This window comes from Oncorhynchus gorbuscha, linkage group LG15 (genome assembly GCF_021184085.1).
Source record: "Oncorhynchus gorbuscha isolate QuinsamMale2020 ecotype Even-year linkage group LG15, OgorEven_v1.0, whole genome shotgun sequence".
Classification (NCBI taxonomy): Eukaryota; Metazoa; Chordata; class Actinopteri; order Salmoniformes; family Salmonidae; genus Oncorhynchus; species Oncorhynchus gorbuscha.
The window spans coordinates 27,451,404-27,467,470 of record NC_060187.1 but is presented as its reverse complement, the minus strand read 5'-3'; the positions used below and the strand labels follow the sequence as shown (position 1 = coordinate 27,467,470).

At 43.2% G+C, this 16,067-nt stretch overlaps 1 protein-coding gene across 6 annotated transcripts in view; it reads left to right on the top strand.

The window, feature by feature from the left end:
• Nucleotides 1-426: 426 nt before the first annotated feature.
• cc2d2a (coiled-coil and C2 domain containing 2A) overlaps nt 427-16,067 on the top strand; it is a 31,889-nt gene continuing 16,248 nt past the window's right edge. For 5 of the 6 annotated variants that reach the window (XM_046300605.1, XM_046300609.1, XM_046300607.1 and 2 more), the window contains exons 1-10: nt 427-577; nt 885-1,007; nt 1,165-1,249; nt 6,339-6,395; nt 6,769-6,849; nt 8,721-8,880; nt 9,044-9,144; nt 9,320-9,424; nt 9,558-9,659; nt 9,761-9,958. In XM_046300605.1, coding sequence (XP_046156561.1) covers nt 994-1,007; nt 1,165-1,249; nt 6,339-6,395; nt 6,769-6,849; nt 8,721-8,880; nt 9,044-9,144; nt 9,320-9,424; nt 9,558-9,659; nt 9,761-9,958 — 903 coding nt within the window. In that variant the 5' untranslated portion in view covers nt 427-577; nt 885-993. The remainder of the gene's footprint in view (nt 578-884; nt 1,008-1,164; nt 1,250-6,338; nt 6,396-6,768; nt 6,850-8,720; nt 8,881-9,043; nt 9,145-9,319; nt 9,425-9,557; nt 9,660-9,760; nt 9,959-16,067) is intronic. The other variant, XM_046300608.1, reaches the window with a different exon arrangement.

Genomic DNA, 16,067 nt, shown 5'->3' with positions numbered 1-16,067 from the left:
AAACTGATGGGAAGATACAATGTTGCCAAATAGTCTTGCCAGAATTTAGTTAATAACGTTACAAGACAAAAATATGTTCGATTTTATTACTGATCTGGTATTTGTTTATTTGATTTAAAGGAATATTTTCTATGAAATATGTAATTACTGTACATCGTAAGTGTTCATTTGAAAAGTCTAATATCATGATGTTAATCCACACACTCTTCCATTCAAATCACCAAATGGGGGGGGGGCATGAAAGACCATGAAGAATGATCCGTTGAGCAACTGCTGTACGCATCGAGATACCATTCGACAAACGGAAGCAAACCTGTGAGACTTTACGGACACCGTAGAATGTGACGCAATCACTGTTCGATGATTGACAAATCCGTGCATCAATGAAAATCCTAGATGTTTGGGCGAGAATAGGATACAACACTAGAGTGAACCAATGTTGTTTGCAAGGTTGTTCGAGGAGTAGTTGATATCGTTACTAAGCAGCAGCAATAGCAGTAAGCCTGTATGTTATAGTTATCAAGAGGGAGAAATTAGTCACATTTTTTTTTCCAATGGATAGTCTTTTTACCTCCAGGTCTGTACACATAGTCTTCAGTTTTTGTATATCGAATAACCTAGTTGTCTTATAATATTACCCGAGGCCACCTTTGTAGTTGTTTATCAGCCCAATGGACTGTAGGCTAAATATTATATCGTATTCACACCATTGTCTGAGCTCGAGGGCTTTTACCTAGCTAAATTACTTTATAGAATGTTCGCCTTTGTTCGACAGAGCGGTACATTTTGTTACATTGTTGATTATTTGTTACACGCTCTAGTAACGGTTACAATGTTTCATTTGTTGCACGCTCAAATTAAACTGTTGCAATGTTTCATTGCAGAGTCAATCTCGTTCGACAGGATATAATGTAGCGGTTCTCATTAGGGATACCAATAGATATAAAGTTGAAAACCAAGCCATTTAAAGTTGAACTTCTTCCCATCATCAATATGGCCTCCTCAAGGTAACTGTCAAATTGTTTTAACTTTTATTTTTAGAAACATATTTACTTAGCATTTGCATTGGGTTTCCCTGACCATAGTATTATTGATTGTTGAATGAATAGAAATAGTCTATGCATAGCAGGCCTAATTTGCTTGTGAAACTGTCCTCCATTTCAGTGATCTTCGGGAGAAATTACGAAAGAAACGACGGGCGCTACAACAGACTCTGCAGGTCAAAGACGGCGTGGATACAGATACCCAGGTAATGCATAACATACAGTCAGTCATATACAATCGCTCAGTCCTTGATTAAGGGACTAGCTTGCTGCTGAGGTTTTGAGAGTATCTCCAAATGTATTGTTGTCATAGCGCTTCACTCTAATAACACAACTGACTCACTGTGCCTACCAGTACTCTACATTAAATCGAAATCACATGCGCCGAATAAAACATTACAGTGAAATGCTTACTTACGAGCCCCTAACTAACAACGCAGTTTAAAAAAATATGGATAGGAATAAGAAATAAAAGTAACAAGTAATTAAATAGCAGCAGTAAAATAACAATAGCGAGACTATATACAGGGGGTACCGGTACAGAGTCAATGTGTGGGGGCTTGAGGTAATATGTATAGTACATGTAGGTAGAGTTATTAAAGTGACTATGCATAGATGATAACAACAGAAAGTAGCAGTGGTGTAAAAGAGGGGGGAGGGGAGGCAATTCAAATAGTCAGTGTAGCCAATTTATTAGGTGTTCGGGAGTCTTATGGCTTGGGGGTAGAAGCTGTTTAGAAGCCTCTTGGACCTAGACTTGGTGCTTTTTGTACACCGATTTGGCCGATTTATTCTTTATTTAATCTTTATTTAACTAGGCAAGTCAGTTAAGAAGACATCCTTATTTTCAATGACGGCTTAGGAACGGTGGGTTAACTGCTTTGTTCAGGGGCAGAACGACAGATTTTTACCTTGTCAGCTTGGAGATTCAATCTTGCAACCTTACAGTTAACTAGTCCAACGCTCTAACCACCTGATTACATTGCACTCCACAAGGAGCCTGTTACGCGAATGCAGTAAGCCAAGGTAAGTTGCTAGCTAGCATTAAACTTATCTTATAAAAAACAATCAATCAATCATAATCACTAGTTAACTACACATGGTTGATGATATTACTAGTTTATCTAGCGTGTCCTGCGTTGCATATAATCGATGCGGTGCATATTCGTGAAAAAGGACTGTCGTTGCTCCAACGTGTACCTAACCATAAACATCAATGTCTTTCTTAAAATCAATACACAGAAGTTTACATGTTTAAACCTGCATATTTAGCTAAAAGAAATCCAGGTTAGCAGGCAATAAGAGCGTCTGCTAAATGACTTAAATGTAAATGTATTAACCAGGTGAAATTGTGTCACTTCTCTTGCGTTCATTGCACACAGAGTCAGTTTACATGGAACAGTTTGGGCCGCCTAATTTGCCAGACTTTTACGTGATTATGACATAGCATTGAAGGTTGTGCAATGTAACAGGAATATTTAGACGTATGGATGCCACCCGTTAGATAAAATAGGGAACGGTTCAGTATTTCACTGAAAGAATAAACGTCTTGTTTTCGAGATTATAGTTTCCGGATTCGACCATATTAATGACCTAAGGCTCGTATTTCTGTGTTATCATGTTATAACTAAGTCTATGATTTGATAGCGCAGTCTGACTGAGCGATGGTAGGCACCAGCTGGCTAGTAGGCATTCATTCAAACAGCACTTTCGTGCGTTTTGCCAGCAGCTCTTCGCAATGTTTCAAGCATTGCGCTGTTTATGACTTCAAGCCTATCAACTCCCAAGATTAGGCTGGTGTAACCGATGTGAAATGACTAGCTAGTTAGCGGGGTGTGCGCTAATAGCGTTTCAGACGTCACTTGCTCTGAGACTTGGAGTGGTTGTTCCCCTTGCTCTGCATGGGTAACGCTGCTTCGAGTGTGGCTGTTGTCGATGTGTTCCTGGTTCGAGCCCAGGTAGGAGCGAGGAGAGGGATGGAAGCTATACTGTTACACTGGCAATACTAAAGTGCCTATAAGAACATCCAATAGTCAAAGATTAATGAAATACAAATAGTATAGAGATGAATAGTCCTACAATTCCTATAATAACTACAACCTAAAACGTCTTACCTGGGAATATCGAAGACTCATGTTAAAAGGAACCACCAGCTTTCATATGTTCTCATGTTCTGAGCAAGGAACTTAAACGTTAGCTTTCTTACATGGCACATATTGCACTTTTACTTTCTTCTCTAACACTTTGTTTTTGCATTATTTAAACCAAATTGAACATGTTTCATTATTTATTTGAGGCTAAATTTATTTTATTGATGTATTATATTAAGTTAAAATAAGTGTTCATTCAGTATTGTTGTAATTGTCATTATTACAACAAAAGCAAGTTAAATTGGCTGATTAATCGGTACCGGCCTTTTTTTGGTCCTCCAATAATCGGTATCGGTGTTGGAAAAATCATAATCGGTCGACCTCTACTCTGTAGTGCCTTGCGGTCGTAGGCCAAGCGGTTGCCATACCAGGCAGTGATGCAACCAGCCAGGATGCTCTCGATGCAGGATGCTCTCTGTGCAGCTGTAGAACCTTTTAAGGATTTGAGGACCCACGCCAAACCTTTTCAGTCTCCCGAGGGGGAATAGGTTTTATCATGCCCTCTTCATGACTGTCTTGGTGTGCTAGGACTATGTTAGTTTGTTAGTGATGTGGACACCAAGGAACTTGAAGCTCTCAACCTGCTCCATTACAGCCCTGTAGATGTGAATGGGGGTGTGCTCAGTCCTCTTTTTCCTGTAGTCCACAATCATCTCCTTTGTCTTGATTACATTGAGGGAGAGGTTGTTTTCCTGGCATCATACAGCCAGGTCTCTGACCACCCTATAGGCTGTCTCGTCATTGATCAGGCCTACCACTGTTGTGTCATGGGAAAACTTAATAATGGTGTTGGAGTCGTGCCTGGCCGTGCAGTCATGAGTGAACAGGGAGTACAGGAGGGGACTGAGCATGCACCCGAGGGGCCCCTGATCAGCGTGGCAGATGTGTTGCTACCTACCCTTATCACCTGGGTGCGGCCTGTCAGGAAGTCCAGGATCCAGTTGCAGAGGGAGTTGTTTAGTCACAGTGTCTTTAGCTTATTGATGAGCTTTGAGGGCACTATGGTGTTGACTACAGCACAGCGTTCAATGAATACCATTCTCAAATAGGTGTTCCTTTTGTCCAGGTGGGAAAGGGCAGTGTGGAGTGCAATAGACATTGCATCATCTGTGGATCTGTTGGGGCGGTATGCAAATTGGAGTGGGTCTAGGGTTTCTGGGATAATGGTGTTGATGTGAGCCATGACCAGCCTTCAAAGCACTTCATGGCTACAGATGTGAGTGCTACGGGTCTGTAGTTGTTTAGGCAGGTTAACTTAGTGTTCTTGGGCACAGGCACTATGGTGGTCTGCTTAAAACATGTTGGTATTACAGACTCGGACAGGGAGAGGATGAAAATGTCAGTGAAGACACTTGCCAGTTTGTCAGCGCATGCTCGCAGTATACGTCCTGATAATCCGTCTGGCCCTGCGGCCTTGGGAATGTTGAACTGTTTAAAGGCCTTACTCACATCTGCTGCGGAGAGTGTGATCACACAGTCTTCCAGAACAGCTAGTGCTCTCATGCATGTTTCAGTGTTATTTGCCTCAAGTGAGCCACTGGGCAACTTTTGTCACTGGGCAGCTCTCGACTGTGCTTCCCTTTGTAGTCTGTAATGCAAGCCCTGCCACATCTGACGAGCGTCAGAGCCGGTGTAGTACGATTCGATCTCAGTCCTGTATTTACGCTTTGCCTGTTTGATGGATCGTTGGAGGGCATAGCAGGATGTCTTATGAGTTTCCAGGTTAGAGTCCCTCTCCTTGATAGCGGCAGCTCTAGCCTTTAGCTCAGTGCGGATGTTGCATGTAATCCATGGCTTCTGGTTGGGGTATGTACGTACGGTCACTGTGGGGACAACGTCATTGATGCACTTGATGAAGCCAATGACTGATGTGGTGTACTCCTCAATGCCATCAGAGGAATCCCGGAACATATTCCAGTCTGTGCTAGCAAAACAGTCTTGTGGCTTAGCATCTGCTTCATCTGACCACTTTTTTATTGATCTAGTCACTGGTGCTTCCTGCTTTAATTTTTGCTTGTAAGCAGGAATCAGGAGGATAGAATTATAGTCATATTTGCTAAATGGAGGGTGAGGTTTTTTTCCCTCTAGTTACACATTTAACATGCTGATAGAAATTTGGTAAAACAGATTTAAGTTTCCCTGAATTAAAGTCCCCGGCAACTTGGAGCGCCGCCTCTGGGTGAGTGTTTTCCTGTTTGCTTATGGAGGTATACAGCTCATTCAGTGCTGTCTTAGTGCCGGCCTCTGACGGTGGTGGTTTGTAAACAGCTACGAAAAATACAGATGAAAACTCTCGGTAGGTAATGTGGTCTACAGTTTATCATGAGATACTCTATCTCAGGTGAGCAATAGCTCGAGACTTCCTTAGATATCGTGCACTAGCTGTTATTTACAAAAATATGTAGTCCGCCGGCCCTTGTTTTACCAGACGCCGCTGTTCTATCCTGCTGGTGCAGTGTATAACCAGCCAGCTGTATGTTGATAGTGTCGTCGTTCAGCCACGTCTCCGTGAAGCATGAGATATTACAGTTTTGAATGTCCTGTTGGTAGTTTAATCTTCCGCGTAGGTCATATATTTTATTGTCCAAAGATTGCACATTTGCTATCAGGATGGAAGGAAGTGGGGGTTTATTAGATCGCCTACGAATTCTCAGAAGGCAGCCCGCCCTCCGGCCCCTTTTTCCCCGCCTCCTCTTCACGCAAATCACAGGCATTTGGGCCTGTTCCTGAGAAAGCATTTTGTTTGCGTCGGCCTCGTTAGACTTGTTAAAGGGGAAAAAGGAGTCCTTGATGAGTAATAGCAGTCCTGATGTCCATAATTTATTTTCAGTCATAAGAGACGGTAACATTATGTACAAAATATGTTTAAAAAATAATAAACGAACAAAAAACACAATCGGTTGGCAGCACGTAAAACGGCTGCCTTCTTCTCCGGCGCCATCTTACTGACTTTGATACAGCTGTGAGCCTCTAGAGACAAGATATAAGGTACTTTATTGCCAGACAGAGGAAGTACAGGCTTTGACAAGACTCAACAAGTCCTGAAAGTTTCATCTGCACCCACTGAAGAAGTCAAATGTGAATACACATCCACACACACAAACTGGCAGGGCTCTGTGTCTAAGTGCTCTGATCTGCCTGGTAGGCTCTGGTCCCAACAGACAAGAAGCAGAGTAAGGAGAGAGGACAGACGACTATGGAGGTTGGTGTGTTTTCTCCCATAGCCTCCTTGTAGCTGTGCTGTGGCCTAGCTAGCCTGAAGTCACCTTATGTGCTTTCTTCCTGACTGCAGTCTTCTGACCTGCCTTGTTCACAACCTCGCCAAGAGACGTGTCCAGACTGCTTCTCTCTCTTTCCTCTGTAGAGTTCTCTGAGTTCTATAGGTTGTGTGCTGTAGTTCTCTCCTCTCTCCTAACATTCTACTTCTTCTTCTGTTTTCTTCCTCCCTCCTCGAAGGGGATATTTTAGCACTCTGAAAAGCAGCAGCTGCCTTCATATGAAGTCACAGGCCTACCTGTAATATTGTAGGATGTCTATGACTTTGCACCAACTGTGTGTTTGTGTTGGATTATTAGGAGCTAACAGCTGGTGAGGAGGAGCCTGGAGATACACTGAGACGCAACCTGAAGGCTCAGAGACAGAAGAGGAAGAAAAAGGTATTGAAGTTAGAATTCACTGGCTCCGTCCTAGCTATAATCATCACCACTTTTCTTGTTGATTAATAGTCTTAAACTTAAACCCCAGTGTTATTACAGAGTAGTAGTACTACTAGTAAAGTATTTTCTGTATGTTTCATTAAATCAAATCAAATTTTATTTGTCACATACACATGGTTAGCGGATGTTAATGCGAGTGTAGCGAAATGCTTGTGCTTCTAGTTCCGACAATGCAGTAATAACCAACAAGCAATCTAACTAACAATTCCAAAACAACTACCTTATACACATAAGTGTAAAGGGATAAAGAATATGTACATAAAGATATATGAATGAGTGATGGTACAGAGCGGCATAGGCAAGATGCAGTAGATGGTATCGAGTACAGTATATACAGAAGTGGTCCTTCTGTAGCTCAGTTGGTAGAGCATGGCGCTTGTAACGCCAGGGTAGTGGGTTCGATCCCCGGGACCACCCATACGTAGAATGTATGCACACATGACTGTAAGTCGCTTTGGATAAAAGCGTCTGCTAAATGGCATATATTATTATTATTATTATTATTATTATTATATTATTATATTATATTATTATATTATTATTATTATTATATTATACATATGAGATGAGTATGTAAACAAAGTGGCATAGTTTAAAGTGGCTAGTGATACATGTATTACATAAAGATGCAGTAGATGATATAGAGTACAGTATATACGTATACATATGAGATTAATCATGTAGGGTATGTAAACAATATATTAAGTAGCATTGTTTAAAGTGGCTAGTGATATATTTTACATCAATTCCCATCAATTCCCATTATTAAAGTGGCTGGAGTTGAGTCAGTGTGTTGGCAGCAGCCACTCAATGTTAGTGGTGGCTGTTTATCAGTCTGATGGCCTTGAGATAGAAGCTGTTTTTCAGTCTCTCGGTCCCAGCTTTGATGCACCTGTACTGACTTCACCTTCTGGAAGATAGCGGGGTGAACAGGCAGTGGCTCGGGTGGTTGTTGTCCTTGATGATCTTTATGGCCTTCCTGTGACATCGGGTGGTGTAGGTGTCCTGGAGGGCAGGTAGTTTGCCCCCGGTGATGCGTTGTGCAGACCTCACTACCCTCTGGAGAGCCTTACGGTTGTGGGCGGAGCAGTTGCCGTACCAGGCGGTGATACAGCCCGACAGGATGCTCTCGATTGTGCATCTGTAGAAGTTTGTGAGAGCTTTTGGTGACAAGCCGAATTTCTTCAGCCTCCTGAGGTTGAAGAGGCGCTGCTGTGCCTTCTTCACGATGCTGTCTGTGTGGGTGGACCAATTCAGTTTGTCTGTGATGTGTACGCCGAGGAACTTAAAACTTACTACCCTCTCCACTACTGTTCCATCGATGTGGATAGGTGTGTTCCCTCTGCTGTTTCCTGAAATCCACAATCATCTCCTTAGTTTTGTTGACGTTGAGTGTGAGGTTATTTTCCTGACACCACACTCCGAGGGCCCTCACCTCCTCCCTGTAGGCCGTCTCATCGTTGTTGGTAATCAAGCCTACCACTGTTGTGTCGTCCGCAAACTTGATGATTGAGTTGGAGGCGTGCGTGGCCACACCATCGTGGGTGAACAGGGAGTACAGGAGAGGGCTCAGAACGCACCCTTGTGGGGCCCCAGTGTTGAGCATCAGCGGGGTGGAGATGTTGTTGCCTACCCTCGGCCCGTCAGGAAGTCCAGTACCCAGTTGCACAAGGCGGGGTCGAGACCCAGGGTCTCAAGTTTGATGACGAGTTTGGAGGGTACTATGGTGTTAAATGCTGAGCTGTAGTCGATGAACAGCATTCTCACATAGGGTTATCTTACAAAATGTTGACACTTGCTCCCTCTCTTAGCTTGAGAAGGCGTCTACAGATGATACACCTGATGACTCAGTGGTGGAGCCCCATGATGAGACAGTGGTGGAGGTCACTGCTGTTCAACAGATCAGCCACGATGATGACAAACCAGAGAAGCATGTCATCGTGTCCAGTCCCACTCACTCCCAGAGAGGAGGTGAGACTGTCTATCCTGCATGTCTTCTAACCTGGTCCTCCCTAGCCTATTGCTGTCAAACAGAGAGGAGTTGGTTAACAGCCCAAACAGACTGGACCACCAGGGTAGTTTCTCCCTACTCTGTCTCCCATAGGTGTTGTTTCATACCCGTCTCTCCCCTCAGACCTGCCACCCCGGCCTCAGGCCAAACCCGCGCCAAGCTCGAGCCACTCAGAGAGCTCCACCATGAGACAGCGAATGAGAGACAAGCTGAGGGCAGCCAGGGTAAACACAGCCTCGCTCTACTCAACATGTATTATTGATTAACTACAGAGATTCCTAATTTTGTACAATTTCCTTATCAAAGGTTTCAGGACCAAACTTCCTGTTTATTCTCCAGAAATCTTATTGTTGGATTGAAATTGATTGAAAATGTATTGTCTCTTGTACACTTCATCAGTCCAAAGCAGAAAGTCTTCTACAGCAGGAGGCTTCCTTGGAGGCGCCAGCTAGTCGCTTGCAGAGTCTCAGAGACAGAGACACTCTCACCAGGTTTGACAGAGAGGTGAGGACCTGACCAGCATCACTGTACAGAGATAATCTTTTATTGGATAATTTATTAACCATATTTTGAAGCATGTAATTCACTATGCTAACTAGCCTGAAAGTGAAGGTCATGATCCACTGATGTTTTACAGACAGAGCCAGACCTCAGGGCGGGGAGAGATGACCACTCTTCTCCCCTCAACACCAAAGTCAAGTTCCGAGAGACAGTCAGGCGTGTCAGGATAGAGAGTATAGTGAGTGGACAAACTGCTCTCCTTTGGTTCTTGTAATCTAATAGATTGTATGATTAAGGTTAAGGATTTTATCAATGTCCTCTGTTTTATTGCAAATGTAGTCGGAGACAGGATTACCCACAGCGGAGGAGGCCTACAATTTTTTCACTTTCAACTTTGACCCGGAACCCCATGAAGAGGCGGGCAAAGGTCGTAAGAAGAGAAGGCCAAGGACAGAAGGGGAGAATGACGATGAGGAAGAGGAGGAGGAAGCGGTCACTGAAGTGGACAGGGAACAGAAAGGCGAGAACGAGGAGCGGGTAAAACTAGCATAGATAATGAACCATTTTCAACTCATTTAATTTTAATGCATCTCCTGAATTAATTGAAAGAAAATGTAATTGACTGAAAACAAGGGTAGACGTTCTCCCAGAGTACAAGTAGCATATATTGTTGCCATGGATTGCTAATGATTGCAGCATCTGTGTGTAATTAGCTGTAAAATATATGGGACCCTGAGACCCTCCTAAACCAGTCAGCTAGGAACATGACAGGACAGTGTTCTTAGATCAGCATTGATGCTGAAGGCACCATATGTCAGATGAAAAGATTTCTCTCTTCTGTCTCTCATTTGATCTTGGCTAGGGAGAGAGGTCTGAGCCACATTGTTTTAAGACCGGTATTCCCAAACTGGGGTACGCTCAATGCCGTCTGGAGTACGCTAATTAAAAATGTGATTCACAATTTTAAAAATACTTTTTTCCTTCATTTTCAAACAGTCCATTTGATATTTTCCAACGGGGCTATACATTTGGGTGAGTTTTCTTTCTCGCCTGAGTAGCCTCGTTTCACTGCCAAAAATAAAATTCAACCATCTCATGTTCAGCGAAATAACATCACAATGTTAAACACAGGTAGCCTAGTCAAATAATGAACATCCAATCACATTAAACGTCTCTTGTGGGAATTCCACTAACGGTCTGTATGTAGCCAAACATAGCTGCTGCTCATGTTGGTATTTGTACTGATGGCGCAAAAGCCATGACAGGGAGACATAGTGGAGTGGTATCCTGCCTTGGCAAATCGCGCTGTTAAGACACTGATATCCTTTGCAACCACGTACCTATGTGAGAGTGGATTCTCAGCCCTCACTAGCATGAAAACTAAATACAGGCACTAGGGTTGCACATTTTGGAAAATATTCAGAGGTGGAAATTAACAGGAATATATGGGAATTAACGGGAATAAATGGGTATTAACAGAAATCTATGCAAATGAATACCATTTAAATGTATATGTTTTTCACATTGGATATATTTACCATATCATATGGAGACAGAAACAAACATTTTATCTTATCATAAGTAGACATAATTGCATATGATTAAATCCTTCCAATAGAAATAAAACAAATTGAACTTTAATTAAATTAGTTGACTCTTCACATGGGATGATTTCACTGAACAACAAAAGAAAGGGAATATTCAATGCATCTCCCCAAAACATTTTCAACATACTTCTGTAAAATGATAGTGTAGAAACTATAGCTTTGGTTGTCTTCCTCTCAGGCTTCCATGTCTTCTCCCTGGACCTCCTCAATGTCCACATCTTGAACATCAGACTCTGAGGCCTCATCTTCACTGTCAGTTTCCAACCCTGTTGAGGATTGTTCGTTGTCAGGCTCAAAAAGCCTCAAATTTGCCTGGATGGCCACCAATGTTTCAACCCTTGTATTGGTCAGACTGTTGTGTGCTTTGGTGTGTGTGTTCCCAAACAAGGACCAGTTGCGCTCTGAGGCAGCTGATGTTGGTGGGATTTTGAGGATGATGGAAGCAACAGGGGAAAGAGCCTCAGATCCACAAAGTCCCTTCCATCAGGTGGCTGATGAGATATGTTGGCATGACTGCCATATTGCATCTCTATCCCAAAGCCCTTACTTGGAAGTGTACTTCGCCAGACTGTCGAGGTGGCGAGACACGATAGTTATGAAACCATAGGCCTTGTTGATCTCTGAACCAGACAGGATGCTCTTGCCAGCATACTTGGGGTCCAACATGTACGCTGCGGTATGTATGGGCTTCAGGCAGAAGTCTTCATGCTTTTTGATGTATTTCAGATCTGCAGTGACCTCCACCACTGTCTCATCATGGGGCTCCACCACTGAGTCATCAGGTGTATCATCTGTAGACGCCTTCTCAGATCTCATTCGACCACCCATCAGAGATCATTGCAATACAGTCTGCCTTCTCTATGATTTGCTTGACCTTCACTTGAACTCGGTTGAACTCTGCATCCAACAAATGAGTAGATAAAGCATGTCTGGTTGGAGGGGTGTATGCTGGGCGAAGAACGTTCAGAAATCTATTCCAATACACATTGCCTGTGAGCATCAGAGGTTAACCAGTTGCATACACAGCTCGAGCAAGACATTCATCAGCATTTCTCTGACTACGTTCCTCTTGAGTCAAAATAACTTCTGATTCCAGGAGGACCGTGAGCTGTTGCTATCGATAAGGTGTCTGATTCATCATTTTCACCTTGAATAGAAGTGAAAACGAGGGACTTTTGTCAGAGGTTTCTTGTTGTGAGCACTGAGGGAACTTTATGCACTTGTCCAGATGATTCTGCATCTTTGTGGCATTCTTCACATATGATTTGGCACAGTATTTGCAAATGTACACAGCTTTTCTTCTACATTAGCTGCAGTGAAATTTCTCCACACAACAGATAGTGCCTGTGGCATTTTCCTGTAAAGATTAAAAACAAATACAATTCCATGTACAGATAAGTAGTTAGACAGTTAGATTAAACAACTCCTTTTGTAGGATAAATGTTTTAAAATGAAACATGTATGGAAACAGGTCAATTTAAACTCCTCAGTTAGCAGGCTCAAGCAATCTAAAACCCACATGGTAGAAAAAACTAACTAGCAGGAATTGTTAGAAATGATTTAAACACACGTTGCTGTAGGCTACTATTTACTAGTTAACAAAAAATCATGTATGTCATATAAAATATATTTGCCCCACCCAGTATTGTAATCAAAACTTACCAGAAAGCATGTAGTCCTTGGCCCAGTGTAATAGTGTGGGCTCAATAGCATCTCATTAGTGTGCAAGATCTTGAGAATCAGCTGTACATGTGCAATTCCATTGAATTGGGGACAGTTTAACCAAAATATGCCACAAGACCTAGAATTGCCTTATGTGTATCCCACAAAAAAAGGTTCACTGTTATAAGCTAACTTTTTTTGATGAGTTTAAGCAAAATTCCCCAAATTATATGGAAGATGGCCAAATAAAGAGCAAAATTACCGGTTATTATTATATTATTATTTGTGCCCTGGTCCTACATTAGGAGCCGGGTTGTGACGACAACTCACACTCATTCTTATGTTTAATAAATGTATCATGTGGTAGGCTTGCAATGATGGCAAAAAAACAAAATTTGATAGTGCGCTGACCCTGGTGCTAGAGGGGATACGCAGCTGGAGGTTGAATGTTTGAAGGGGTACAGGACTATTAAAAAGTTTGGGAACCACTGATTTAACACACAGCATAGGCACATCACCCCTCTCTGTGAATTACATCAGTTTGTGTCCTTGAACAACATACAGTATTTCCAAAAACATCATCATTAATCAATTAGTCATGAATCGTGTTAATAGCTTTAACAGTTGATGTTATTCTTTAATAACACAGACCCCAAAGACCCTCAATACGGCAGTATGTTTTGCTGGTGAGGACGGCGGTATGTTTTGCTGGTGAGGACGGCAGTATGTTTTGCTGGTGAGGACGGCGGTATGTTTTTCTGGTGAGGACGGCGGTATGTTTTGCTGGTGAGGACGGCGGTTTGTTTTGCTGGTGAGGACGGCGGTATGTTTTGCTGGTGAGGACGGCGGTATGTTTTGCTGGTGAGGACGGCGGTTTGTTTTGCTGGTGAGGACGGCGGTATGTTTTGCTAGTGAGGACGGCGGTATGTTTTGCTGGTGAGGACGGCGGTATGTTTTGCTGGTGAGGACGGCGGTATGTTTTGCTGGTGAGGACGGCGGTATGTTTTGCTGGTGAGGACGGCGGTATGTTTTGCTGGTGAGGACGGCGGTATGTTTTGCTGGTGAGGACGGCAGTATAGAGGTATGTTTTGTTGGTGAAGACGGCGGTATGTTTTGCTGGTGAGGACGGCGGTATGTTTTGTTGGTGAGGACGGCGGTATGTTTTGCTGGTGAGGACGGCGGTATGTTTTGCTGGTGAGGACGGCGGTATGTTTTGCTGGTGAGGACGTCAGTATGGAGGTATGTTTTGCTGGTGAGGACGGCGGTATGTTTTGCTGGTGAGGACGGCGGTATGTTTTGTTGGTGAGGACGTTAATATGGAGGTATGTTTTGTTGGTGAGGACGTTAATATGGAGGTATGTTTTGTTGGTGAGGACGGCAGTATGGAGGTATGTTTTGTTGGTGAGGACATCAGTATGGAGGTATGTTTTGTTGGTGAGGACGGCAGTATGGAGGTATGTTTTGCTGGTGAGGACCTCAGTATGGAGGTATGTTTTGTTGGTGAGGACCTCAGTATGGAGGTATGTTTTGTTGGTGAGGACCTCAGTATGGAGGTATGTTTTGTTGGTGAGGACGGCGGTATGTTTTGCTGGTGAGGACGGCAGTATGGAGGTATGTTTTGCTGGTGAGGACCTCAGTATGGAGGTATGTTTTGCTGGTGAGGACCTCAGTATGGAGGTATGTTTTGTTGGTGAGGACGTTAATATGGAGGTATGTTTTGTTGGTGAGGACGTCAGTATGGAGGTATGTTTTGTTGGTGAGGACGTCAGTATGGAGGTATGGTTTGTTGGTGAGGACGTCAGTATGGAGGTATGTTTTGTTGGTGAGGACGTTAATATGGAGGTATGTTTTGTTGGTGAGGACGTTAATATGGAGGTATGTTTTGATGGTGAGGACGGCGGTATGTTTTGTTGGTGAGGACGTCAGTATGGAGGTATGTTTTGTTGGTGAGGACGTCAGTATAGAGGTATGTTTTGTTGGTGAGGACGTCAGTATGGAGGTATGGTTTGTTGGTGAGGACGTCAGTATAGAGGTATGTTTTGTTGGTGAGGACGTCAGTATGGAGGTATGGTTTGTTGGTGAGGACGTCAGTATGGAGGTATGGTTTGTTGGTGAGGACGTCAGTATGGAGGTATTTTTGTTGGTGAGGACGTTAATATGGAGGTATGTTTTGTTGGTGAGGACGTCAGTATGGAGGTATGTTTTGTTGGTGAGGACGTCAGTATGGAGGTATGTTTTGTTGGTGAGGACATCAGTATGGAGGTATGTTTTGTTGGTGAGGACGTCAGGATGGAGGTATGTTTTGTTGGTGAGGACGTCAGTATGGAGGTATGTTTTGTTGGTGAGGACATCAGTATGGAGTTATGTTTTGTTGGTGAGGACGTTAATATGGAGGTATGTTTTGTTGGTGAGGACGTCAGTATGGAGGTATGTTTTGTTGGTGAGGACGTCAGTATGGAGGTATGTTTTGTTGGTGAGGACATCAGTATGGAGGTATGTTTTGTTGGTGAGGACGTCAGGATGGAGGTATGTTTTGTTGGTGAGGACGTCAGTATGGAGGTATGTTTTGTTGGTGAGGACATCAGTATGGAGGTATGTTTTGTTGGTGAGGACGTCAGTATGGAGGTATGTTTTGTTGGTGAGGACATCAGTATGGAGGTATGTTTTGTTGGTGAGGACGTCAGTATGGAGGTATGTTTTGTTGGTGAGGACGTTAATATGGAGGTATGTTTTGTTGGTGAGGACGTTAATATGGAGGTATGTTTTGTTGGTGAGGACGTCAGTATGGAGGTATGTTTTGTTGGTGAGGACATCAGTATGGAGGTATGTTTTGTTGGTGAGGACATCAGTATGGAGGTATGTTTTGTTGGTGAGGACGTCAGGATGGAGGTATGTTTTGTTGGTGAGGACGTCAGTATGGAGGTATGTTTTGTTGGTGAGGACATCAGTATGGAGGTATGTTTTGTTGGTGAGGACGTCAGTATGGAGGTATGTTTTGTTGGTGAGGACATCAGTATGGAGGTATGTTTTGTTGGTGAGGACGTCAGTATGGAGGTATGTTTTGTTGGTGAGGACGTTAATATGGAGGTATGTTTTGTTGGTGAGGACGTCAGTATGGAGGTATGTTTTGTTGGTGAGGACATCAGTATGGAGGTATGTTTTGTTGGTGAGGACGTCAGTATGGAGGTATGTTTTGTTGGTGAGGACGTCAGGATGGAGGTATGTTTTGTTGGTGAGGATGTCAGTATGGAGGTATGTTTTGTTGGTGAGGACATCAGTATGGAGTTATGTTTTGTTGGTGAGGACGTCAGTATGGAGGTATGTTTTGTTGGTGAGGACCTCAGTATGGCTGTAGTGTTGATGCATCTTGTCCTCTG